Raw genomic sequence first — 27,862 nt, forward strand, 5'->3', positions numbered from 1 at the left:
TGGTATTTTCCATAATGTAAAAACACATTTCCTAGGAAATGTATGCTGTTATTACATTATGGTGGGAGGTCACTACCCAGACCAGTTTCATCCTTTATTGAGTAGCTAGTCAATCTTGCATAATGTGTAGCTAGACCAAATAAATACCAAAGGATATAGTGAAAAGAACTTATATACTCTGCTATATGACATCAGTGAGTAACTAGACCAAATAAATACCAAAGGGTATAGCGAAAAGAACTTATATACTCTGCTATATGAGTTGTCAAAAAGGTGTAATATTAGATTACTTAAATATAAAGAGCCAATAGGCTTCATTTCGGCGATATAAACATTATTTAAATTAAGGGGATATTAAATCCCACATTGTTTTAAAATCAAATAAGAAACTCAAAGATTGGAATCAGAGAGTTTCATGCCGAATATAGTAAACTATAAAAGTATCGGCGATTACTAGCATGAGCTAATGCAAGTAGTCCTAGTATGTAGTACAATCTCGGGCAACTCACAGCAAAATCAGATAGTTTAACAACATCTGAAGGAAATTCTTCTTGAAGTAATTCAATGGTGTCTGATAAAGGAATATTATTAAACAAGGATACAACATCTAAACTGATCATTTTTTTTTCTGTCGATGTTTATATTTTTTTTGGATTATATATGAAACAAACTATTTGATTAGCCAAATCAATCTTGGTCCCAGTTAGTTGTTAATTAATGTTCTAACGTATTAACTACGACTCTTTAATAAATTTAGTTTTCACCAATTTAAAAAGTTATTAGTTCTGCAGTGTTACACCAGCATTATCTGAGCTAATTCAGTGACCATGGAAACTGTTAAGTATCATTGTTTCTCAAGTGTTTTGATCTGTTGAGTTTATTGCAGTAACATACCCTGTTGAGAGACTGCAAATTCATCATCATTTATTTATAATTTTACAATTCTAAATAGGGAAATTAATCAAAACAAATAAGTAGTCTGTGTACGCTAATACAGGACTTGGAGGTTCTTATGATGTGAAGGAAAACCAGACTTCTCTGTCATATGCTAACTAACGGATCTCTGACAGAGAGTTGGGAAGAAACGAAGAGAACATTGCGATGTATTTCCAATATTGAGTTCGGGATCTGCCTCTTGTTCTTATTCTGTCTGTAGGGACACAGAGGACCAGAACATCAGAAGGTGCAGAGGGTGGGTGTCTGAGTTGGTGGCCGAGCCATTTTATTTGGTTTCTTTGAACAGTGCTGGCTGGAGGATCTTGCTGGGTTTCATCTAATATAGTAGAGTTGGGAATGTGGTCTTGCCAAGAGTAATCCAGGATATTTTTTAGACGAGCAGTTTCAGAGCTGTTTAAAATATTGGTTGCTGCTTTTGTTGAGATGTTCTGGGTCTGGGAGCCATATAGTAAGATAGACTGGCTGGTGCACTTGTAAAGATGAACCTTCATCTCCTTTGAGATGAGGCTCGATTTCCATTTTTTTATTAAAACTTCTGTGGAACTGGAGTGCTTTGTTTTCTTGTCTGAATGTCTGTTAAGGAATCTGAAATGTGTGATCCTAGGTATACAAAGTCCTCTACTTCATCAAGGTGATCATTTTGATTTATATAGATGTGCCCATCTATCTGATTTTTTAATATCTTTGTTTTTTGGGAGTTTATTTTTAGTCCAAATACTTCTACAGTTCTCTTAAGGCTGTTGAAGTGGTTTTGGGCATCTGTAATGTTGGGGTCAGTAAGGACTATATCATCCTCAAAGCTCAGGTCTTCAAGGTGCATCTGTATATATGAGTCTTTGATGAGGATTCCAGATTTAGCTTGAATCAATTTAAAAATATAGTCAACCACTATGATGAATAGATATGGAGCCAGAGTATCTTCCTGTCGGACTCCTGTGGTGATGGGAAAACTGTCTTTTTTGTCTCCATTAACTAGTACTGTGGCTTGATATCCTTGGTAGGGTGCCTTGACTGCCCTGATAATTTTTGGTGGAATGCCATAAAGTTTGAGTGTTTCTCATAGTCATTCCCTATCAGTAGAATCAAATGCTTTAGTAAAGTCAATGAAGTTCAAAAGCAATGGTAAGGAAACCTTGGGTTGCAAATTATGGAGATAGAATTATTATTACCCTAAGTCCCCATGGAGTCACACTCATCTAGCAGTTCCCTTTGTCATACAACTCATCATACTGTGTCTTAAACACATTCAAATTCTCTACAGGCCACACTCTCAGGAAAAGCATTCCAATCATTCACTACTCTGCATGCAAAAAACCTGCTTCTCACTCCCTTGTTCACACCCACGTTATACAGCTTCCAGAGATAACCTCTTGTTCTCCCCTGATCTCCCACCATTTTAGGAAAAACCTTTTCAATATTGATCTTATAACAACCCTTTACCAACTTGTACGTCCCTATCATATCATCCTTCTTCTCAATTAATTATTAATTAGAAGTAAACTAGAATTAATTATCCCGTTTGAGTAAACTTCTATGGTGATGGATGAAGAGAATAAGAATATTCAAAGGTAACAAGGATGTATTTGGTGTGTCATTTGTATAGCTGTGTATTCTCAGGTGCATTTGTTTCTTAGGAGAAACTGCAGGTTTCCTTATGCACATAGTAAGAGTTCTGAAAAATATTAAGCATGAGCTGCATCTTCTATGATTCATGGATCATTTCTTCTTTCTGTTTTTGATATTTTAGAATTAATTTCCTTTATATGCATTTCTTGAAAATTAACTTGAGAAACAATTAAATGAAACAATTTTCTGCTAATATGTTTCTATAGAAAATAAGTCCAGTGCTAGTAAGTTAAGAATGAGTATCACACTATGTTCCACAGTTTCATTATTCAAGTAAGATTTACAGGTTTGTATTCAGGATTATAGTCTGTTAAAAAGAGATGCATGTTATGAATGGAGTTATAAACATTTCTGTTCTTCTTTGAGATAATGTTTTTTTTACCTTAAATTTGTTCATAATGGTATCCATAATAAATCTTGTGCATATACAGGGTGTTCGGGATAAATTTGACATATTTATAATTAATTATATTTTTCCGTAAGTTACATGTATTAACACACACTTCTCTTCATTTAAAAGTTTGGACCCTTCTTCATTCACATACAAGATGTCAGAAAGGATGGATAGCTGGAACCCACCTGAATCATGGAAGAGAATAACTTGTATCATGATGATTCGTGCCCGCCATCAAAATAAGGATATTACGACTGCTGCCCAATGCTCCCTGAATACAGTAAAAACAATCAGGCATGAACTAGAGACTTGCAATGGTGACTACGAGGATGTAGCAAGAAGAAAGATCCCTAGCAGACGATCTGATTGCGTTCGTACAGCAGAATTCCTCGCAAATCTGCAGGAACAGGTGTTGAAGAACCCTGGCATTGGAATTCGGGCTTTGTTCGTGGAGTTGCTAACTGTAGTCAAGCCCTGGATAACAAGGGTAGGCAATGGTAGGCCGTATGTATGGCAGCAGGATTCGGCCCCTTGCCACACCTCTGGGAAAAGTCAAAAATGGTTGTCTGAAAATTTCTACGACTTCACCAGTCCAAATGTTTGGCCTCCAAACTCCCCAGACCTTAACCCCATGGATTATTTTGTATGGGGCGCAGTTGAAAAAGACACCAATCGCACTTCCAGTAATACAAAAGCCCAGTTAATGGATAAAATTAAAACAGTTTTTGCGGCCCTTCCCAGGGAGACTGTAGCATCCGCTTGTTCGAGGTTCCGAAGCAGAATTGAAGCTGTGATCGATGCTAATGGTGGCTATTTTGAGTAAATCTTGTTGATAGTATTGTAATTAACACTGCCTGTAATGTTTTTTTGTCAATTCATTAAATTTAATAGATACAAAGAAGATTTTCTTTTTCCTTACGAAACTGTCAAATTTATCCCGAACACCCTGTATATGCTTGAATTTTGACATTGTGCATGTGCGTACACACACACACACACGTATATGCATATATATATATATATATATATATCAAGATGAAATGCATAAAAAGACATTGAGCAGCACTAAACGTGGCTAGCTTTTCACATCATAAACAAAACATTGTCTTTCAATTATTAGATCACGGAGTTTGGATAATTTGTTATAATATCACACCCTACAGAGAAGTTGGTTGACATGCAAGGGTTGGTTAATTGAAGAGTCATTGTTTCTCCTTTTCTATCCACCAAACTCTGCAGTCCGCATTCCCTCAGCCGATCCTCATAATTAACATTGTACAGTCCTGAAACCTTCTTTATCTGCCTCTGCATTCTTTCCACAGTTAATTTATCCCCTTCAAATCCTCAAATTTGAGAACAATAGCTAAGTGTGGTCTGATCAGGATCTTATACAATGGAATGATAACTCTTCTTTTCTGCAGGTCAGCATCCTTCTCAGTATTGCTGCAATCCTCTGGGTTACCTTCACCACCTTTGCAATATGCTCCCTGAATTTCAATTTTTTATCAATCATCACCCCCAGATCTCTTGTTTCCCCTACTTTCTCCAATACAGCTCCTCCAATTGAGTATGCAGCCTTCCATTGATGTATTCCAAACTTCAAGACTTTACATTTTGCTGCATTAAACTGAAACCCTATTCATTTGCCCATCTGTATAGTTTATTCAAATCCTCTTGCAGGGCCACCACATCTGCACTATTACTAGTAACACTAATAACTCTTCCCAGCTTCACATCATCTGCAAACAACTAAATATCTCCTTGCACCTTCACATCAATGACATTGTCAATGGATATTGACAATGTCATTGATGTGAAGGTTAAACAATACAGGCCCCAGTACTGAGCCCTGTGGAACCCCACTTTTAACCTTCTGCTTCCTTGATATTGTTGCCCCACCATACACAACTCTGATACCTATCAGACAGCCAATCCTGAATCCAGTTGACTAACTCAACATCTAAACCCATGTGCTGCAACTTAAGTGTCAGCTTATCGTGTACCCTATCAAATGCCTTTGCAAAATCCAAAAAAAGGCAGTGTATGCCTTTCCCTTCAACTGCTCTTGTCACTTTATTATAAAAGGCAATCATATTAGTTAAGCAAGAGTGCCCCTTAACAAATCCATGTTGATTCTCACAGATAACATTACTCTCATCTGCCCAACACTGTATATAATCCCTCACTAATTTCTCCAAGACCGTAACAACTACTGATGACACACAAACTGGCCTATAATTAGACACTTCCAGTCTTCTGCCACCCTTATGCAATAGCACTATGTTACCTTCCTTTCATTCCTTAGGTACCTTTCCCATAGCCAAACTTTCACTGAAAAGCCAGGTCAAAGGAGCTGTCAGTTCTGTAGCACATTCTCTCAAAACCCATGGTGAAATACCATCCAGTCCTCCAGCTTTACTGACATCTAGAGTACTCAGTATTTGGAACACACACTCTCTTCTTGAACCTGCCTTACCCCTTTAGTATTAAAACCTTCTTTTCCAGAATGAAATACTCCAATAAAGTGCTCATTGAACAACTCCACTATGTCTTCTGCATCAGTCACTCTATTCCCATTTTTATCCCACAATGTCAATCTATTTCTCCTCCTACTGGCCACATTAGCTAAAAAATTCCTTAGATTTTCTTTGGATCTTAGTGCCAATCTTTTCTCATATTCCAGTTTTGCCTTCCTCCTCATACTAGTCACTCTTCTGGCCTATGTCTTATATTCTTCATGCATCTGCTCTAACCCTTCTTATATCTCTTCCGTAATCTCTTTTTCACCTGCAGTTCTTGTTTGATATTGTTTATTCATTCACTTTACACCAAATTGTGTCTGCTTCACTCATGGAATACAGCTTACTATTGCTGCTAACAAATATTTCTTCACAATTTCCCAAGCACTAATGATATCCTGGCCTTCCAATTCCTCCCTCCAAGGAACTGCCCCAAGTTGATATCTAAGACTATTATAATAGCCTGCCTTATAATTCCACTTTATATGTTCCTATTCATCTTCCAAGTCAAAATCATATGGTCACTCTCTCCAACTGGGGGAAGAGATGTCATCTCAGTTATTATCAGCTCTTCTGATGCAATGACCAAATCCAAAACTCTTGAACCCCTTGTTCCCTGTATCACATGTTGTCTAAGACATTTGTCTCTCAAGAATTCTAGAAATTCCATTCCCTTATTTGCATCATCTCCTGCTCCCCACCCTCTATACTCCTTGGCTTGTAGCACCACCCCACTAAATATCCTGTCTTACCCACCTTTACTTCACACCATATGCTTTCAAAATCATTAGTGTCACTGCCTTCCAAAGCCTCTACTCTTACAGGATGTCAGTCATCACTTATCATAAGCAGTACTCCACCACCACGTTTTCCCCTCCTATCCTGCCAAAAAATGCTGTACCCTGCTATTTCTATTCCTGTTATTATATCTTTCATAAACCACATCTCAGTGATCCCAATAATCTTTGGCCAGGCTGATGCTATCAGCTCCACCAATTCATCTCCTTTATTCTGGATACTCCTGGCTTTTAGTATAAAGCATAAAAATGTCATTGTTTCTATATTTATTATTATTCTCTCCAGATCCCACTGGACTCAGTGTTACCTGATGCCATCCCCATTCCCACAAGGGGCCTGCTACCATCCACCCTGGGAATTCTAGTTTCCCTGCATTGACAAGCATTGACTCTTTCAGAAAATGGCAATCTCTATCTCCAGATGTCTACGTCCTTCCTCATTCAAATGCAAGAATCTCCCACATACAGTTCCCTCCTGTCCTCAAATGCCCTCCATGCTAAGCTCCACATTATCATACCAGGGTAACACATATGCTATCTTTCCTCTCTACATTTTCTTTTGTGCAACCTCAAGCATGAATCTCAGATCTCTCACCACTTGATTTACACTGCCTCTCAAGTCATTCATGCCCACCATCACAATCATTTCATCCACCCTTTCACCTCTGCTTAATTGCCATAGCTGCACTTTCTGTCGTTCCTCCAGGTAAACACTCCTCTGGCATCCTATCTTGCACACCACAGATCATCAAGTCTCCATACATCACACTTCTTACCACCCTGTTCCTTGATTGCTTACCTGCATCTCTCAGTCTCTCTCTCCTCTAACCGTTTCTCTCAGTGTTCCCCAACTTACCTGCTGTCCTGGCATCACTCAATCCCTGGTTCCAACACTCCCTCACATTATTCTCATTCTCTCTCTCTCTCTGTCTGTTTCCATTCTCTCCTCTTCTATCATTCCCATAATTCTCTCTCTCATTCCCTTCCTTCCACTGTTTCTAATCTCTACTTTTCTATCATTTCCATACCCCTCTTTCATTCCCTCTCTTCTACTGCTCGTATTCTCTCCTCTTCTATCATTCCCATAATTCTCTCTCACTCCTCCTCTGATTCGCCTTGCATTCATCTCTTCCATTCACCCACTCTCATCTTTCATGCTTCTCATCTCATTCCTGAGACATTTCAACTCCTCTCTCTCTCTCTTTGGAAGTTAGTCACTCTTACTTGCCATTCATCCTCCCAATCAAGACCATCTCCAAAAAATCACAATCATTCAAGTCTTCCACACTCCCCATTCTTATTTTTTCATTCATATTTCGCTCGTTATCCTCACCTGTCACACTACTTGTCTCTCGAGATTCTCCCACTCCTGACGCAATGAGGTCGATTATCGTAATATCAAACTCACTGAATTCCTCCCATTGCCTACATTTTATGCAAATGCACATTCACCCACCACATCCAACTGCTGGGATGCATACATGCCACAAAATCCTTTGTTACACAAAATAGAGTCCTTGAATGGGAGAGGATTTGGTGACACTATTTTTAATTGGAGCTGCGGTTGCCACCATCATTAACTTAGGCCGAGGAACTACAACTAAACACTAAACTATATTTAACATACTAAACAACAAAAACTTCTTCTCTTCCACCGCAGATGCGTTTGACTCTGACCTTGCCTTCTCAGTAACCCAAAAATAACACAATATAACAATTAAACTCCAAAAGAAGCACCACTAAAGAATACTTATGCTACTGAGAAAAAAATGTAGCACAATTTGTGACAGAGTCACATTCTAGGAGTAGTTAAAAATCCTGAATATTTGTTGTAATTAAAGCAGTATCATCTGCATAGTGTGTTATTTATTAATTGGCCATTCATGATTACTCCTTCTTTTTCTTCTTTCTAAGGCCTTGAGAAATAAGACTTCTGTTAAACAAAAGTGGGGATAGTACACATCCATGTCTCTCATCTCTTTCAATTTTAATATTTCCTGTCTTGATGTCTATTAGGACAGATGCAATCTGTCCTCAGTAGAGGTTTTTAATGTTTATAACATCCTTATCATCTAGACCTAGTTCTAATATGTTTGAGTTTATTATGCTTTACCTTATCAAATATCTTTTCAAAATCAATAGAACAAATATAAAGGTCAGTTTTTGTTGTTCTCTACATATTTGTGCTTAGATACATGAGCAGAAAAGTGCTTCTCTTGTTCCTAAGTCATTTCTGAAACCAAACTGAGATCATCACATTTTTGGTATATTCTGTTATGAATATTTTGAGAGTCTGGTTCATTAGGCTAATCAGTATAAAATTACCATAAGTTTTTGTATTAATTTTTTTTAGGCAATGCAATGAAGATTAAGTTCATCCAGTCTGTGAGGGTAGTTAACTGTCATAAATTCTGTTGTTTTATTTTATAGCTTTATCAATATTACTGTCAGGTCCACATGTTTTACCATTTCTTGATAATTTGATCATATTTACTACTTCAGACTTCAAAGTAGGTGGGCCTGTGACTATATTGTTTGAATTTGTTAAGTCTTGTCTATTATTAGAAAATAGTGCCTTAATGTATTCAGTCCAAACTTGTTCTTTTTTAGATGTTTCTAGGATTATCTCTCCTTCAGTAGCACACGGTGTTGATGTTGTTTTTTCATCGTTCCTGATAATTCTTTAATTTTTTTGTGGAGATTGAAGTCATGTTTTTTGTAGATCCTCAATTTCATTCCATTTTTCTTTCATCCAGTTTTCTTTGAGTTTAGATTTTATCTTGACCTGTATCTCTTTATATTTTGGTAGTATCTTTATGCAATAATAAATTTAGTTTAATCCTTTATCCAAGTGTTAGCAAACAAAGTTTGCGCCTGAAGATACTTCAAGACTGAGGCAACTTGTAGCAAAGGTGGATCAAGTATCATCATTCCTATTATCAGGAGTGATGCAAAGCACATCTCCTTGCGGATATGTATATTGCTATGCATTAAGGGAAGGGCCACTACCCAGACCGGTTTCGACCTTTATTGAGGTCTCATCCTTGGAAGCCAGGCCCAGAAGTGGAGATACCAAAGCAGAAGCAATGGAGAGGTCATCTTTACCTATACAAGTTGCCAAAAGGTGTACCACCTTATTATTAAATTACTCTGGATTCAGAGAAAGATGCTGAAAGTTTATTTTCTACTTGGTTAGACTATAATAAATTTAGTTTAATCCTTTATCCAAGTATTAGCAAACAAAGTTTGTTTGCGCCTGAAGATACTTCAAGACTGAGGCAACTCGTAATGGGTGGACCATGCTCTCATCACTCCTGTCTCAGTATCTCCCACAATGCAAAGCACATCTCCTTGTGGATATGTATAATGCTATGCATTAAAGGAAGAGCCACTACCCAGGATTAAACTAAATTTATTATAATAGGAAGGAGTGTGTAAGATAACTATGAGTTATGCAGAGCCAAGCAAGAACAATTTCCTGTTTATAGTCCCTGTGTAAACTAGACTGCCACAATTTAATTTCAGGCTTTATTTGATAGAGCTTATATCTGCAAGGAGATGCCCTTTGCATTAAGGGAAATTCTAAGACAAGGAGTGATGAGAGCTTGGTACACCTTTGCTACGAGTTGCCTCTGTCTTGAAACATCTTCAGGCACAAACTTTGTTTGCTAACACTTGGATAAAGGATTAAACTAAATTTATTATAGTCTAACCAAGTGGAAAATAAACTTTCAATATCTTTATGCAGTCTGCATTGCTCCATATTGGATAAGATCTCAGCAGTCATACAATCTTTCTGCTTGTGAGATGTTAGTTTAGTTTCTTCCATAATTCATTCATTCTATAGTACGCTCACAGTTTGTAGATCTCTGCTTGGCAACTTGCTGAAGAGGAGAAAGAAATGAAGGATGTACAATTGGTCGCCAACATGCGAAGTCGCATGCTTTCTTGTCTGTTGCTGTACTAGTAGTAGCTTGATTTTTGTTGTCGCTTTTTTGCATTATTTTTTTATTATTAATTTGTATGATGGATCCAATACTGTCAAGAAGTTCTGGTGTTAAACCTTTCAGTAGCTCTTGCAAAAGAATATTGAATAACGTGCTGACCTTCTGCAAAAAAGAATTGTTAAAAGGCAGTCTCCTTGTTTCCCTTTCTCAAGTCATAAAACGTGCAAGTGCAATTGCAGGCGTATCGGGGTTGACTGTTAAAAGAATTCATAGGGAATCAAAAGGTGAAGGTAAGCCAAAATTTAAATCTCCTAAAAAAAAAAAAAGCGCCAGAGAAAGAAAATCATCGAAAATGTAGCTTTGAATGATTTTGATGTAGACGTTATAAGAACTATTCATGAATTTTACATGATCAAGAAAAGAGTGCCAACTGTTCAGAAATTGATTCCTGTTCTTAAAGAAAAAATTAATTTTCCTTGGAAAAGAGAAACTTTAAGGAAAATACTTTATGAAATCAGATTTTGTTTTAAAAAGATGGCGATTAAGACACCGATTCAGATGACTGTGAAGATTAATAGGATTTGATAATGGTATTATTTTCTAACCTTTTTTTTTGCATGGGTTTGTTTAAAAGAGTCACAAGTCATAAATAATTAATCAGTTTAGGACATTAAAGCGTCTCAGTTCTCTCAACTGTAAGTTTAGAATATCTAAGTTCATTTGAAAAAATTACTGTTTTTCTGTATAATTATTTTTATTTTATACAAAACTTTCTTAAAAATAAATTTTGTTACATTTTTGTTTTATGCTATACCTTTTTTAATTTTGTTAATACTCGATGTACATTTTTCTAACTATTATACAAGCAAAATAGTTACCACTTTAAAAACTACAATGTTTGTAAAAGAAAAACTAAATTTTCCGACCTGTAATAATAAACTCATCCCAGAAGACTGATTGATTACCCTGTTATCGGAATGGATTCTCCTTTTTGTGGCATGCGCAGAAGTGTCGAAGAGTCTCAAATCTGTGGGCGTACTACAGTTTGTCATCACTGGAGTTCCAAGTAATTTTTTCTATAAGTTCTAATTTAAGTTCTTTTTTTATTTTTGTGTTCATTAAGTGTTTTAAATTTAGCTTTTTCATTTGTTTTGCATTCTGGATTTTCTTTAGTCTCAGTTTGAGTTCTGCTACTAATGGATTATGGTCTGAACCAATGTAAGTACTACGATAGGTCTTTTACTCCTTATGCTTCTTCTAAAACGCTAATTGACTAAAATGTAATCAGTTTGGTTTCTGACTGTACTGTTGCTATTGTCTTGTGGAGATTCCCATGTGTAGAGTCTTCTGTTTGCTGGCTCAAACCACGTGTTTGTAATTATTATGTCTTCTTCTTTGTCAAAATTGTATTAAGTGATCTCCTCTATAATTTCTTTACCCAAGTCCAAACTCCTACTGTGACTCCAGATGCTCTTTTCTCTACTTTTGCATTATAGTCTCCCATGATGAAGTTGATGTCATGTTTCTGTGTTATTTTGAGAGGTTCTTTCAGTTGAGACTAAAAAAGTTCAATTTCTCTATCATCCTTGTCTGCAATTGGTGCTTAGACTTGTATAAAATTGATATCGATTGCTTGGTCCGTGAGTTGTAGGAGCATTAAATTATTTGAGAATGGAATAAAGTTGAGTACACTTTTGGATTGTTTCTTTACTTATTAATATTCCTACTCCACGTCAGTGAGTATTATTACTGCTTCCAGAGTAACATAGGATCATATTATTGGAGCAGCATTTACCTGAGCTTGGCCATCTTATTTCACGCAGGCCTAAGATTTGTACTTTTAGTCTTTTCATTTTTTCAATAACATTTCTCAGTTTTTCCAGCTTTAAACATAGTTTTAACATTCCATGTTCCTATTTCGATTGGTTTCCCAGAGATTCTTAGCACCCCTGTCTTATTTAAGGGATGCCAAGAACTCAGGGCCATTGTTCTTGTTGTATTTGCCATGGTGGCTGGTCTGGGGAGGTTGAATGCAGTAGTTTTCCCTCTTGCTTTCTGCATCACAGTACTGTGGCCATTAAGGAAGTTCTATCCATGCCTATAGATATTCAGTCTTGAACCTTGCTGATGTCATTGATCTCTTCAGACTCAAGATCAGTAATGGTGTACACTGCTGCCCGCAACCATGGAAGTTGATTCGCCATATCTGGCTACTCCCACTGCATAAAACAAAATGAAATAGCAAAATAGGAAAGATTCATCCCCTAGCCCTCAAATACTCGAATAGCATTGGAGCTGGGGGGGAGGATTAATATTAATCCATAAGAGAAATTTTCAAAAATTCTGTTTTAATAATGTTTTTATTCTTCTCAGCATGCTTATGACACTAAGTACTTTAGTTAAAACAATTTTCTGGATTTATTTGTTATATAGTATTACTCATTATATTTTGATTTAATAGAAAAATAGGGCCAAGGTCACATGTTTGGTCCGAAAAGGAGATGATTGATAAGGCTGCTTATGAATTTTCAGAGGTGAGTTCTCTTCCTGAAAAATTTTTATAGGAACTTAAAATGAGTTTAATGAATATGTAACTAGGGAAAAGATTTTCTTTGTTACAAAAAGAGTATTTTTTTAATTACTATATATTTGAAGAACCAAGGTTTTATATATACTGAATATAAACTATTCTACCCATAATTACTGATACAACTTGAACAGCACATGAACTTTAATCTATCAGTAATTCATTTATAGCTTTCAGCACATACAAACCACATTTATATTGGGTATATAGCAGCACCGAATGTTCAAAATATCCCCCTTTTGCCTTCCCACATGCCCGAAGTCTGTGAGACCACATATTGATAGTGGCATGCACAACATCTAATGGAAATGCTGTCATTGCTCACTCCAAATCCTCCTTCAGGCTGGTGATGCTGGGATGTCATTTCTTGCAAACTACTCTCTCAAGCTCTGACCACAATTTGAAGTCCAATGGATTCAGATCAGGACTTCTGAGCAAAAGATAAAATTTCATATTTTGTCCAAAAGGGATCCTCACTGTTAGCTTATACAGTTGGAAGGAGACAGTAAGAGTGTTTTTTGTATTTTGAAGTGTGATATATTGCTTGTATAGTTAGGTTTTATTGATTATGCTGTGGATGGGGGTAATGTATATATTTTTTTTTAAATAATTTTTTTTTTTTTTACATAAAAGTTTTTGATTACTCATTCTCTTAATGAACTAAATGGTAAATAATTTAAGAGGACAAGTTATGTGAATGATATTCTGAGATATGAATCTGTGTGTAAGTTGATTGTAGTTTAGTTTCAGATAGTTTTGTATTTTAAGTTGAGTTAAACCATTTGGAATGGTTTAAAGTGATATTGGAGGGGAGACATTGGAGAAATTATTACTAAATAAAATAAGTGACAAATATGATTTATCATAATTCATTTTTATAGAACAGTCAAAAATTATTGGTTAAATTAAAAAATTTTCAAAGCAGAAATTTTGTGTGCACAGTTAATAGGCATGTTTGTGTGCATGTGCACACATTCTCACAACTTAGAGGGAACATTGATTGTAAACCTATAGTACATTAGTATGGTGGATGGAATAAGAGTTAAGTAATCTGGGAACTCTGTTGTAGAGACCAAATATGAGCTTTTCAAGCCACTTCAGGCCTCCAATAAGCATGATTGGCAGTTGTTTCACTCTGTGGAAACTGCCACCTTAGAGATTAATAAACATCCACATCCCTGTGGTATTATTCAACTCGCATTCTGTTGGTTAGAGAGTGGATAAGTCAGCCACATCGACATCATTGTCATGCCAGATTATTATTATTACGGGCAACTCCAAGGAGTCCATAGACTCATCGAGGGAGGTCCTAACATCATGTCAAGAACAAGTATTCGACATTCACACAGTATCTATCATACTTCGCCTTGAACTCATTTACATTCATGGCACCCACAATAGATTCTGGCAGCTTATTCCACTCATTCATCATTCTCCAAGTAAAAAACCTAGCTCTAACACCCTTGCTAACTTGCCCAGTTCCATGTATGACCTGTCCTCCCACCACCAGTCCTATTCTTAAAAATATCTTCTGAATTAATCTTATAGAAACCCTTCAGTAATTTGAATGTGTCAATCATATCAACCGATTTCTGCAACCCACAAATCTTCAACCAGTTCTCATACAGGATCCAGAGACAAGTGACCAAGATCATAGACCTGCTATCATCTTGTTCACTTATCTCTGGATCCTCTCCACCCCCTACCCATCAAGAAGAAACCCTGGTGCCCATATCTGGGCACAGTAGTCTAGATGGAGTCTTATCAAGGCTCGATACAGAGGAACAATAACCTGTTTGTCTCTGCTTGTTAAAGGATTTTTCAGCAACCAAGTGATTTGATGAGTTGATTTGGCCACTTTTGCGATGTGCCCCCTAAACTTCAACTCCCTATCCGCCAACACTCCCAAATTCCTTTCCTTGTCAATCTCCTGGAGTACATTTCCACCGATGTGATATACTGCTGCTATTCTTTTCACCCCAAAATGCATAACCTTACACTTTGCCACATTAAATTGACATTCATTCTCCTTAGCCCAATCTTCCAAACTATCCAAATCATCCTGCAAAAATTTGACATCCTGTGCACTCACTATTGCTCTACCCAACTTAGCATCATCAGCAAACAAATGAACAGATCCTTTCCTATATCGTTAATGAACAAATTGAACAGTAGTGGTCCAAGAACAGAACCCTGCGGCACACCACTAGTCACAGGCCATCTTTTGGACTCTACTCCTGAATAAACCACTCTCTGATATCTCTCCATCAACCACCCTCCTATCCATCTCACCAACCCTATATCCATCCCCATATGCTGCAGTTTACTGATTAGAATTCTATGTGGTATCCTGTCAAAGGCCTTAACAAGGTCCAGTAGAATAACTGTAAACCCATTACCCTTATCCAGTTTAGCCGTCACTGTGTTTATAATACGTGAGCAAGTTACTGAGGCATGACCTACCCTTCACAAAACCATGCTGTTCCCTATACAGTATCCCATTTTCATCTATCCAATCCTGTATTTTCCTCTTGACTATTTTCTCCAAGAACTTGACAACGATTCCTAATATGCTGATCTGTCGGTAATTTACAACAGCAGTCTTGGAGCCTCCTTCTTTCCACCCCTCCCTTTGTGACTAACCCAGACCTGAGACTCAAATTAAACAAAATGGTCAAGGGCACTGACAATTCTTTAGCCGCTTCACGTACCTCATGAGCTGGTATACCATCCAATCCCACAGATGTATTGACTGAGGTTTTATAATAGACTATTCACCTCCACTTCATTCACCACAATTCCCATATAAGCTGTTGGTTCTTTCATTCCTGCAATGTCACCACCATGATGATATACTCTTGCAAAGTGCTCACTCAGTAATTCCACTATATCAACTGATTCGGTTACCTCCCTACCATCGGCATTCTTTAAAATCATTCTGCCATATATATTTTTTTCTTTTACTTGCAACATATCGAAAAAATTGTTTGAGATTCTCTTTGCCCTGCATGGCTAATGTTTTTTCATAATCCGCTTTTGCTTTTCTTACCGCACTCATCCCTTCTGGCCTGCACTTTATGCCGTTCATGTGCCTGCCGGTCACCTTTCTCCTTAATTTCTCTCCACAGTTGTTTCTTTTTTTGCAGCTAAGCTTAATTCATCCATTTAATCCCTACTTGATTTATTATTCGGACTCTAGGTATACCATCTGCCATTGCCACCTGCAAACACTTCTTAACCACCTCCCATGCACTATCAACATCCAGCCCTTGCAGCTTTACATGCCATGGCACTGAACCAATCAAACTCCTAAGCTTGTCATACTTACCAGCCCGATAATTCCACATGTACCCTGTCTTAATTATAAATTCCACACCTTTAGCCACCTCCCAATTTAAGACCCTATGATCACACTCACCAGTCGGTGGCAACGTGGTCATATTCGTTACAACCAAATTCTCAGATGCAATTACTATGTCAAGCACTCTCTGACCCATAGTATTTTCCATTACATGCTGTCGCAGATAGTTATCCCTTAATAACTACATAAAATCCAATTCCTTCCTCCTGTGCGTCCTCTCCTCACTCCAATCAATACGACCATAGTTGAAATCTCCCATAATAATCGCCCTCCTTCCACTCATTTCTTCTATTTGCTTGTGCATACTGTCTCCACCATCTTTTCCATCACCTGGTCTATAGCAGCACCCAATCGTATATTTTGTTCTGCTAGCCACAATCTCACACCAAATGGCCTCAAATGTGCTCTTTTCTCTATCCTGCAATTCAACTTCTATTCTCCTTGGGTGTAGCTCATCAGCTATCATCAATAACATTCCCTCCCCCCCATTTTATTCTCCCTGTCACTCCTGAACACACCATACATCTCACATTCAATCCCACTTGCTATATCATCTTCTGTCAGCCATGTTTCACTATTGCTAATAACTTGTGGCCTGAAAGTGCCAACCAAGGCCAAAAATTCTTCCTTGTTGTTCCTAATACTTCTGACATTAGTATACATGAATTGCAGAAGCCCATTTTGCCATCCTTATTTTGATGCCTTATACTAACTATTCCATTCTGATTTGTTGTCCTTCTTACTCGCTCGTACACATTTATACACTCAACTGTCTCCCTAAAGTCTGCATATCTACTTCCCCTCCCCCCCTTAATAACTCTAGTTTCCCTGATTTCGCACATCCACTTCATTCAACAACACCTTTTCAAGTCTTCGTACACCAAATCCATTCAGATGCAAACCATCCATCTTATATAAATCCTTTCGCCCATCGAACTCACTCCACACGTCCACAAATTCGACACCACTCCTTCTGTATAATCCATGCATAAAGTCATTAGCAATTATGATCCTCCTTCTATACTCTTCACTGTCATTCTGCGGCAACAGACTCGCCATCCTAACTCTCTCACTTTTCTCTTTTGCTACCTTGAGTAATTCCTTCAAGTCCTCTCTCATAGCCATGCCATTTTATCTCCTTTCAAATCATTCATTCCTGCTACTACTATCAATTCTTTCACCCTTTGCTTTTGCATTCTGATAGACTTGCTTACATTCTTAATGTTCACAACAGGTTGGTACGATTTTGTCAAATTCTCATCTATCACACCTCTTACTAAAGAATCTTCTTACAATACTCGCTCTTTCATTTTGTTTACACTCACAATCGTACTTTTATTTTACTTATCATACTTTTGCCATTTATTAGTTGGTACGCTTGGTAAACATTTTTGCAAAAGCTCCAGCTGCCAATTCGCCCTATGCATTGCTCTGCACAACCGTGCAAGCTCACTCATTGCATCTATCTCAACATTTTTATTATCCATTAAACTATTCATTCTGTATTTGTACTTTCATTCTCACTTTCAACGCCGCTCTCACAGCTATCTGGTACTATCTTGCAAATATCACTATTCATACCTCTCGTATCACTATTTTCTACATTCTGACTTTCAACAACAATATCACTCTCACAACCTGAAACACACTTTAAATCCTTGCTTTCCTTACACTTTCTGCACATGTTCACTCCACTGTCATCATCTAACCAGACTCCAACCACTCTCCTCAAAGCATACATCTCACAAATGGTGCATTGAATAAACTCCTTTATATTAAAATGAAAACTGGTATATTGAAGAAATTATTTCTTTTTGAAGGCTGAATACATTTTTTATTATAAATATTATTCCAGCAGCTTTCATCATTGAAAGCCACAAGGCTGTGGGTTCGAATCCTGCTATGGGCATGGATGTTGTGATTGTCTGTGAAAATACTAGTGGTGGTGGTGGATAGTAGATGGCATTGGTATAGATAATGGTAATTCTTGTAGATAAACTTATACGTTGGTTACACATGACTCCAAATTTTTCAGGAAATGACAGCATATACTAAAATGTTAATTAAGAAAAACTTTAATCAATACTTTCCTATATTTCGGCAATGTTACATTGCCATCTTTTGGGAACAAAAAACAATGATATGTGCAATCAGGCACTAACAACTAGCAAATGAGACTAATGAAGGCAACTGAAATGGTCCTAGAGTCCTAAAGGTGCCCCCTAATGGGCTAAATTGGGTTGTCTTGGCTGATGTTCTTAGGATGCAAGCTTCCCAAATCAGGGGCAGTTTCATGCACCCAAATTCATTGAGATTTGGGAAGATTTTTAGAGCTGAGGCTGATTCCAGGAACAATCTTTCATATTTTTATTTGCTGCTGTGTAGTAAAGTGGCTTTCTTCCAGCTTATTCTGTGGTGAGTATCTAGAGCATGGTCAGCAAGTCCTGAGTTGGCTGTATTGGTGAAATCGGATGTAGTCTTTGTGTTTGAATATCCTGATATTAGCTGTTCTGCCTGTTTGGCCATAATACAGTTTTAAACTGCAAGGGACCTTGTGTACTCCAGGTAGGTCTAGGGGGAATGTTTGGTGGAGCGGATTTGTTATGATCCATCGAGTCGTTTCTGACTCCCGGCGACTCCACGAACATACTCTCCATTCCGATCTGTCCCTGACCATGTCTTTCAGAACCTCCAAGCTCACTCCAGTTGCTTCTTTAACTCCATCCATCCATCTAATTCTTGATGGAGCAGATAAGGGATGCCAATTTCTTATATGGTTTGTAACAGGTGGTCAGATCATATTTTATTTTTTTATGATTTTGGTTAGCTTTTCAGAAGTGCCCTAAGGAATGATGATAGATTTAGTGTAATCTCTGTTATGAAAGGGGGGGGCGGGGGGGATTGACTGGTTTTAATATTTTTTGGATTTTTTCGGGGTTGTAGCCATTAGCTTAGAAGGCATTAAGGATATGGTTAAGTTCAATAGTTAGGGCATTGCTATCTGAACAGATTAATTTAGCACTGTTATATAGGGTTTTTATATTATTGTGAGGAGGTGAGTGGTGTGATTGCTGGTGAATGTATCTACTTGTATGCATTGGTTTTCTGTAAACAGAATGCCAAGGATCCATCAGGCTGGCATTTAATCAGAGTGTCTAGGAAAGGGAGACTTATTTTCCTTTTCCAAGGTGAACTGGATTCTGGAGTATTGATTGTTTACGATGAATTAGAAATAAAACTGAAATACTGGAGTCCACATAGTTACTGACAAAACTTAAGGGAGTGAACAGACTCAACAGCATTGGAATCATTCATTTTGATAAATTATCGATATTACTGCCATGTTAAGAATAATTACATTAATTAATTTCCTGATATTTTGACCTTCATATTAATGTTATCTGAGTATACACAAAAAGAGAGAAAAGCTACATAACGATTCAAACAATATGCTGAAGTGACACTAATTTGATCAACCATGATTCTACTGTCCTGACCTCTAGTGAGCGAAAATAAACTGCACTAAAGCTATATCCTATTTTTACATGGCCAAAGAACAAATATTATTTTCAATAATTTAACATAACATAAGTGTTTGTTATATTAAGGCTAAGATCTTGGAGTACTCTAGTCTTAATTATAATTTATAGTGACCACTTAGAACAAAAGGTTATGTGGGTAGAATATGTGCTATCCATATTAGGATTTTTAGATCATCATCGTTGTTGAGATTTGGGTGGTTGATTAGAATTTCACATGCCTCCACAAATTTTCACCCATACCAAGTTTTGGTGTGACGTAATGAGGGTATATTTCAGTTAATTCTATGTAGCATATCCAGGGCATGAACTGGCAGAATCTTATTCAAAATGAAGATAAATCTTTGGGAGGAAAATGACATTGTTAGCATTCAGGAATGTGAGCAGAGCTACACTCAGGTAGTATAGTTACTTTAACAGAATGGGAAAGTAAATATTAACCAAACCAGATGTCTAGTGCCAAAATGGCAAGAAAAAGATCCCAAGAAATACTGAAATCTAGATGTATTGTACCTTAGAAGACTGAAATGTAAGATCTGACAATATTGGAGTCCTAATAGATGTAAGATAATTTGGAAAAAAATTTTCTCTAGATAGATAGCAGTAATGTAACACTATCATTGTATTCTGTACATTGAGGATACGTATGGAGAATTTGATGATTAATATGTTATCATGTTATGGTAGATATCATATGTCTGATTTGTTATGCCATATCTTACTATGATTTTACATATGCTTTAGAATGCTACTTCTCATCTGAATAACTTCCTATCCTCTGTGATTTTCACATTCTCAGATGTGGAATGTTACCACTATAGTTTAGGCATCCTCATTTTTTTTTTTTTTTAATACTGGATTATTTTTTTTTTAACACAAAGCAGATTGATTGACTTCATAATACTGACTCATATGTTTCACAGCATGTAATACTTAGTTTTGCTGCATAGTTCTTTTTCAATTATTTCCAGGATTATTGTTTATCTGAAAATTGATATTGACATTAATGAGTCTCTCAGTTTAATTTCAAATTCATCATAACATGCTAACTACTCCTTTAATTTACCTAGACTACCTGTGTTGTTTAGAAAACATTCATGAGTTTATCCTCGAAACTGCAGTTGGAGTGATTTGAAAGAAATGTCAGTGATATCCTTTCTGTCTAAACTGTATTTTCTTTTCACATTGATTGTACCTCCCTGTTTTTCTCTCAGAAAATATAATTTATTTAACAATGGCTTTTATATGGATTAATCTTCTATTTTTCACTAGCATTCTATCATTTTTTCATCAATGTCTCCATTCTCTATACGTTTTCACAATTGGTGTGTATGATGCTATATACGAATCCCTTAAAACATTTACTCTGGCATTGAAACTGATCATGAACAGCTTGTTCATGATCAATTCTACAAAATGTCACCCTCAAAGTGTATTCTTCAGAATATCAAACAGGTGGTGGTCAGAGGGTGCCAGATCCATGTTATGTACAGGATGGGGAAGATCAATAGACTGCTCACATCAATAATATCATCACTATACACACTTCTCAAATGAGTATGAATTTTCATCACTTATCTTCCACAGTAAGGAATGCAGTCATCATTCTCTGCTTTGTGCATGCACCTATAACTCCAAATTGCAGGCAGTGATTTGAGATCATGCTGTTTTTCACTTGGGCAGACTGCTCTAGGAAGAATAACAGTAAGGATTTTCACATGTATCAAAAGGTAAACACAGTCAAGTTTATAAAGAAGCTTGAATATAAGCAATGCCATATAATACTTTACCTATAATATTTATATATATATATTTTATTAATTGGTCCATATCATTTTAAACTAGCCATTTGAAAAAGAGGTATTTTTGCTAGTCACCCTGATGACCACAGTGTTTTAATAACACTTGCAAGTTACTAGAAAACAAAACAAAAAAAAACAAAAAACATGGTATATCTGATTATTGTGACAGTAGGAATTTTGTTTTCTAATAGCCCTACTCGTCTGAAAAATGACTAACCATTTGAAATGGTCACACAAATAGTTTTAGTTTCAGTGTAAAAAAAATACTAAAAATGCAAATCACAAAAACATCATTAGGAATAGCAATTTTTGTGACTATTTCCTTGGGTTTGCATCACTGGAGTTAGTTAGCATCTTAGGAAAGTTGGTTGCACAGATTTCCAGAGTGGACAGATTAATTATATGAAATTGTCACAGAGAACATGACTTTGTTAAGAGGCAGTCATGTATTGCTGCTCTATCATTGTTGAATTGGACACAGACATGACTACATCATGACATTACTATGCTCTACAAAATCTTTTGAAAACCATGTCAGGTTATTGCATAGATGTGCTTCACAAGTCTGTAAAGAAGTGTTAAAGACAACATTGATGAGGAAGAATGCTGTTAGTATTCCTGTAAAATCCTTTTCTAATTACAGCTCAATTATCATGCACAAATCTGCTTGTTTGAGTTTTGGTGAATGTTAAAGTGGTGAAGAAACAAAGATGAGTTAAGTAACATCAGAAATGTGAAATTTTGACTACAGAAGATTAAGAAAATATGGATGATAGAATTGGATAAATATAGTCAACCTGTTACTATAAGTAAACATTATTATAGGGAATTTTCAGAATTTTCTCATTATAACAAACAGTCAAAAAAAATGTAGTGAAAAATATGCTGGTGTTTTGTGTAGGATTCGTAGCAAGTGTTTTTTTGCTGGATTTTCAAGTACACTACTTGGAAAGAAGTCAACGGACACCTGCCGTGTAACAAATCAAGTGGTTGTAGCAAGTATAAATTGGAGGAATATGATGCTCCCAAGTCAGCGCAATCGTCCTGGTGAAATGGCTGTGAGAAGTGAATTTGACGTAGCTTGAAGGAGGCATGATAGGATGCCACATTGCAGACCTATCAGTTCGGGAAATTGTAGACAAATTGGACCATCCCAGGTCGACAATCAGTAATACCATACTGAGATGGGAGCACAGGGAGTCAACTGCAAGTGCTACCTGCAGTGGATGACCCACCACGTTCAGCAAACATTACCATAGGGTGCTATGAAGATTAATAAGCAAAAACTGCCATTCATCGGCCAACACATTGAATGCAGAATTCCAGGCATTGACTGGAACATGAACAAAAACAATCATAACCAAGGCTCACAACATGGGTTTCCATGGTAGGACAAAAATACTCAAGCCACACATTACCCGAACCAACATGCAGCATCTTCAATGGCGCAAAGAGCATGTACAGTGGGACATGGAAACTTGGAAGGCTGTGTTATGGAGCAACGAATCATGTTACATCCTCTACTGAGCAGATGGACAGGTGTGAGTGTGGTGGATGCCCAGTGAACATCTCTTACCAAAGTGCCTAATCCCAACTATGAAATTCGGAGGTGGCAGTGTGATGGTATGGTCCTTTTTTTTTTCTGGTTTGGCCTCGGACCTCTGTGGTGCCATAAACATTGAACTCCAAGGGGTTCTGAACATTCTGTACCATGTAATATTTCTTACTTTGTGGTTTCTTTGGAACTGACCATTGTCTCTTTCAGCAAGGCAATGCACTGTGTCATCATGCTGTTGCTGTAACTGCATGGTTTGTGGACATGAACATCATGACACTTGACTGACTTCTACAGAGCCTTGATCTCAACCCTAATGAACATCTGTGGGATGAAGTCAAGGGACATCTGCCCAACAATAGTCCAGGACTTCATTACATGCCTACAGGAAAAATGGTCCAAAATTCTCATTGATGCTTGTGCATGCTGTTTTCAGAAAGTGATCATATTTCATGCACTGTTTGTTTGCACTTGTATCTAGGAAATACAGTAATCCTTCAGTTATCTGACTACATCAGGAGAGTATAGAACAGTTTGCCAGTTAGATAACTGAAGTTCAAATACATGGTGCTGTTACTTAACATGTTACAAATACATGGTGCTGTTACTTAACATAACTATACATAATAAATAACGGAAAAACTCACGTAGAAATATTATTTATTAGTATAATTTTCGCCTGTGTGTCACAGGCATCTTCAGTACAATTAGGCACAAAAATTAAACATTAACTGACAATTCCAAAAAGCGCCACCTAAGTAGCTGGTGTAAGATAACTAAAAAGGTCAATAACTTTCCTAAAAAAAAAAAAATGTAATACAATAAAAAGTTAGGAAAGATTAGCTGATTTGTAAAGTACTATCTCCCATAAAGGGGATAGACGTAAGCCGTCGGATCTGTTAGGAGAATGAAGTAGAGTTTCACATGCTTCTTTATAAAGGCGTTCCATGAGAAACTGACTTTTGTGAAGAACTCTTGTCTTTCTCCAATGAACTCTGTGTCTAGTGAAGATGGCATGTTCTGCAAGTCCAGACTTTTCAGGTTTAAAGTATTCAATATAAGATTGGTGTTCTTCTAGTCGAATGGAGGCAGATCTTCCCGTTTGTCCGAAATAACATAATCCACAAGAGCACGGAATCTGGTAGACACCTGGATAATTAAGATGTGGAAGCTTGTCCTTTGGAGAAGCGAGAAAGGTGGAGATTTTTCTAAACGGTCAAAAGGCAACAAAAATATTCAGTGGTTTTAAAATTTTTGCTATACGTTCACTGATGCCTTGTATATAAGGGATGGTAATGCGCGTTATTTCCTCTGTGTTTGAAGAGGGAGACATATTAAATCTACTCAAAGTTCTTTAATGAAGGAATTCTTATAGCCATTAGATAGAAAGGAAGAAGTTATATATCGTATTTCTTTCTGTAAAAGATCGTCTGTAGAACAAAAGGAGTGGGCCCGATGAACCAGTGTTTTAATAGTTCCTGCCTTTTGACTGGGATGGTGATGAGATTCCGCATGGATATAATGGCCTGTATGAGTCTTCTTTCTATAAACTGAGAAATGTAGGTTACCATCTGGTTGGCGAAGAATTAGAAGATCTAAAAAGGCTAACTGCTTATTTGATTCTACTTCTAGGGTAAACTTGATCCTAGGATGAAATGCGTTTAACTTATTGAGAAATTGTTGAAGTTCATCAGAAGAGCCATTCCATACAGCAAAAATGTCTCATCGACATATCTGAACCAATGAGTAGGTCTGGGAGAAATATTGTCAAAGATACGTTGTTCAAAATGTTCCATAAAGAAATTGGAGATAGCAGGAGAGAGAGGATTACCCATTGCTGTTCCTTCAATTTGTTGATACAACTTATTTTTAAAAGAAAAATAACCAGAATTTATTACAAAATCAAATAAGTTTACAATGTCTGGAGGAAATTCCTGTTGTAGTAATTCAATACTTTCCGAAAGAGGCACATTTGTAAATAAAGAAACAACATCTAAACTGATCATGATATCAGAAACGTCCAAATGAAGATCTGAAATTTTATTTTTAAAATCCAAAGTATTTTTTATATAAGTATAAAAAATTTTGTTGCCTTTTGACCGTTTAGAAAAATCTCCACCTTTCTCGCTTCTCCAAAGGACAAGCTTCCACATCTTAATCATCCAGGTGTCTACCAGATTCCGTGCTCTTGTGGATTATGTTATTTCGGACAAACGGGAAGATCTGCCTCCATTCGACTAGAAGAACACCAATCTTATATTGAATACTTTAAACCTGAAAAGTCTGGACTTGCAGAACATGCCATCTTCACTAGACACAGAGTTCATTGGAGAAAGACAAGAGTTCTTCACAAAAGTCAGTTTCTCATGGAACGCCTTTATAAAGAAGCATGTGAAACTCTACTTCATTCTCCTAACTTAAACAGATCCGACGGCTTACGTCTATCCCCTTTATGGGAGATAGTACTTTACAAATCAGCTAATCTTTCCTAACTTTTTATTGTATTGCATTTTTTTTTTTTTTTTTTTTTTTTTTTTTTTTTTTTTTTTTTTTTTTTTTAGGAAAGTTATTGACCTTTTTAGTTATCTTACACCAGCTACTTAGGTGGCGCTTTTTGGAATTGTCAGTTAATGTTTAATTTTTGTGCCTAATTGTACTGAAGATGCCTGTGACACACAGGCGAAAATTATACTAATAAATAATATTTCTACGTGAGTTTTTCCGTTATTTATTATGTATAGTTATGTCTACTCACGGTTTACCTCTTTTAAAACTTGTTACTTAACATGTTAACCCTTTCAACGGTTAATTGAAGTTTTGTTCATTTGAAAGTTGAATAATTGAGCAATTACTGTATGATTTATGACCATGGGTCTAGGTCCTTCTGATAAAATCTCGATAACCAGTTTGGATAGTGATTGTCATCATAATGCATGACATTATGCATGCCCAAGAAGGGCATGTAAAATAAATAGAGAGTAAGTGACATCAAATTATCTTGATGTCAGATAACTTGATGTCACCTGCTCTCTATTTATTAGTTTGTTTGTTTTTTATGTTGCTCCCATCCATCAAAGGTTATTTGTAAACCTATAGTACATTTTGTACTGTGGATGGGCTAGGGATTTTTTGTTTTCTATTTTTTATCAATTTTATATATTTTTTTGTATTTTTCATTTGTTTATTTTGTACGTGCTCTGGAGACCAAACATGGAACTTTTCAGCCACTTAAGGCCTCTAATAAGCAGGGCAGTGGTCTCACGCCAGGTGATGACATTCATCTTCCACCTAAAGGCAATCACAAACATCAATGCCTATGGTGGGATTCGAACTTGCAGCCTGTTGGTTGTGAGAACTGATTTTAGTGAGAACTGATTTTAGGTGCAAAAAAACAGGATATGTCAGAGACATGATCTTATAACATAGGTATGGGAGATTTTTTTAACACATGATAAAAAAAATGAATGAGGAATGATTTTATGAAGTTGGGTAGGAGGAAAATCAGTAAAGAAATGAGGAGCATATTTATTTGTGAGTGCATAGAATATGATGCTAAAGACAGTAGTGTTGAATACATCAAAAGAAATTTAATGAGAAGTATGTTAGAGATTGTCATAGAATTTTCATAAGCTAGCACAAGCATTCTGTGATGAGTCCCATGACTCCATGAAGGTACCCAAATAATAATTAAGAAAATAACCTAAATATTTCACCTTGGCAATAACAGTTACTTTCAGAGATGTTCCATACTCTATTGCAGATTTCTCAGTTTCACTGAGAGAGCTTTTTTCCTTTTTTATATAGGGTTCTTCTTTCTGTTTATTCATGTCATATGCAATATACATATGGATCACATGACATTGTGTGATCCTTATGTAAATAAATAATATATAGTATATTAGGAAATTATTAAATGCATCACAGCCTCAGTGGCCTCCCGCTAATCTAAAGAATATGACCTATAGTATTCGTAAATTGCCTTTCTAAATTGAAGAGGCTTAATATAGTTTCTAAAAGTTCATGGTCACTGAAAATTAAATATATTGTTTACAACAAGATCCATGGTGCTATTTTATTATTATTTATTTTTTACAGACTGAGAAAATGTTACATACTGCTGAAGAATTGTTAGGACCTTATGTTTGGAAAATATATGACCTATTAGTTCTTCCACCTTCTTTCCCCTTTGGTGGGATGGAAAATCCATGTCTTACCTTTGTTACGCCAACATTACTCGTAAGTAATTGTTAATAATAGTTTTCTCTGAAAATGTGATGAAAAATTCATGGATTGATATAGAAATTATATAAATTTCACAATTTCTTTTGTTTATAATAAACTTCAATTTTATACCTCTAGGCTGTCGGACTTTTTTCCTCTTCCGCACTTTCTCTATGTTTCCATACGTGAAAAGAGAGAAAGTAGAATTTCTTGGAGGTGTGTGTGTGTGGAGAAAAGACAATGTTGTGGTTAGATAATAGTTTCATGTTTAGTTCATGGATGAGGTATCTCTTGACCTGAATCATCTCAAAAAAAAAAAAAGTGAAACATGCTAGAAAATATGGAAATCATTCTTTTTAATTGAAAAGCCACTGTCATGTTGTGCCATGCTTCAGCAAACATTGCTCTTATACTAGATCATAATAAAAAACTTACTTGTGAAAACATTGACTAATTTTATATAACTGGTAAGAAGTTTTTGTCATTTATGATTAAGAAAGAATGTAGTGTGGTAATTAACAATTTCTATCTGAGAATATAAGACTGAAAGAAGAAAA

General features: G+C 36.4%; 1 protein-coding gene across 3 annotated transcripts in view; it reads left to right on the forward strand.

Annotated features, from left to right (window-relative positions):
- Positions 1-27,862, forward strand: part of LOC150095275 (leukotriene A-4 hydrolase) — a 227,299-nt gene that overhangs the window by 83,093 nt on the left and 116,344 nt on the right. For all 3 annotated transcript variants that reach the window (XM_090410547.1, XM_090410546.1, XM_090410548.1), the window contains exons 7-8: positions 12,702-12,774; positions 27,180-27,320. In XM_090410547.1, the coding sequence (XP_090266673.1) occupies positions 12,702-12,774; positions 27,180-27,320 (214 nt within the window). The remainder of the gene's footprint in view (positions 1-12,701; positions 12,775-27,179; positions 27,321-27,862) is intronic.

Source organism: Typopeltis vanoorti, chromosome 20, assembly GCF_054136105.1.
Source record: "Typopeltis vanoorti isolate ZY-2024b chromosome 20, IOZ_Tvanoo_1.0, whole genome shotgun sequence".
Classification (NCBI taxonomy): domain Eukaryota; kingdom Metazoa; phylum Arthropoda; class Arachnida; order Uropygi; family Thelyphonidae; genus Typopeltis; species Typopeltis vanoorti.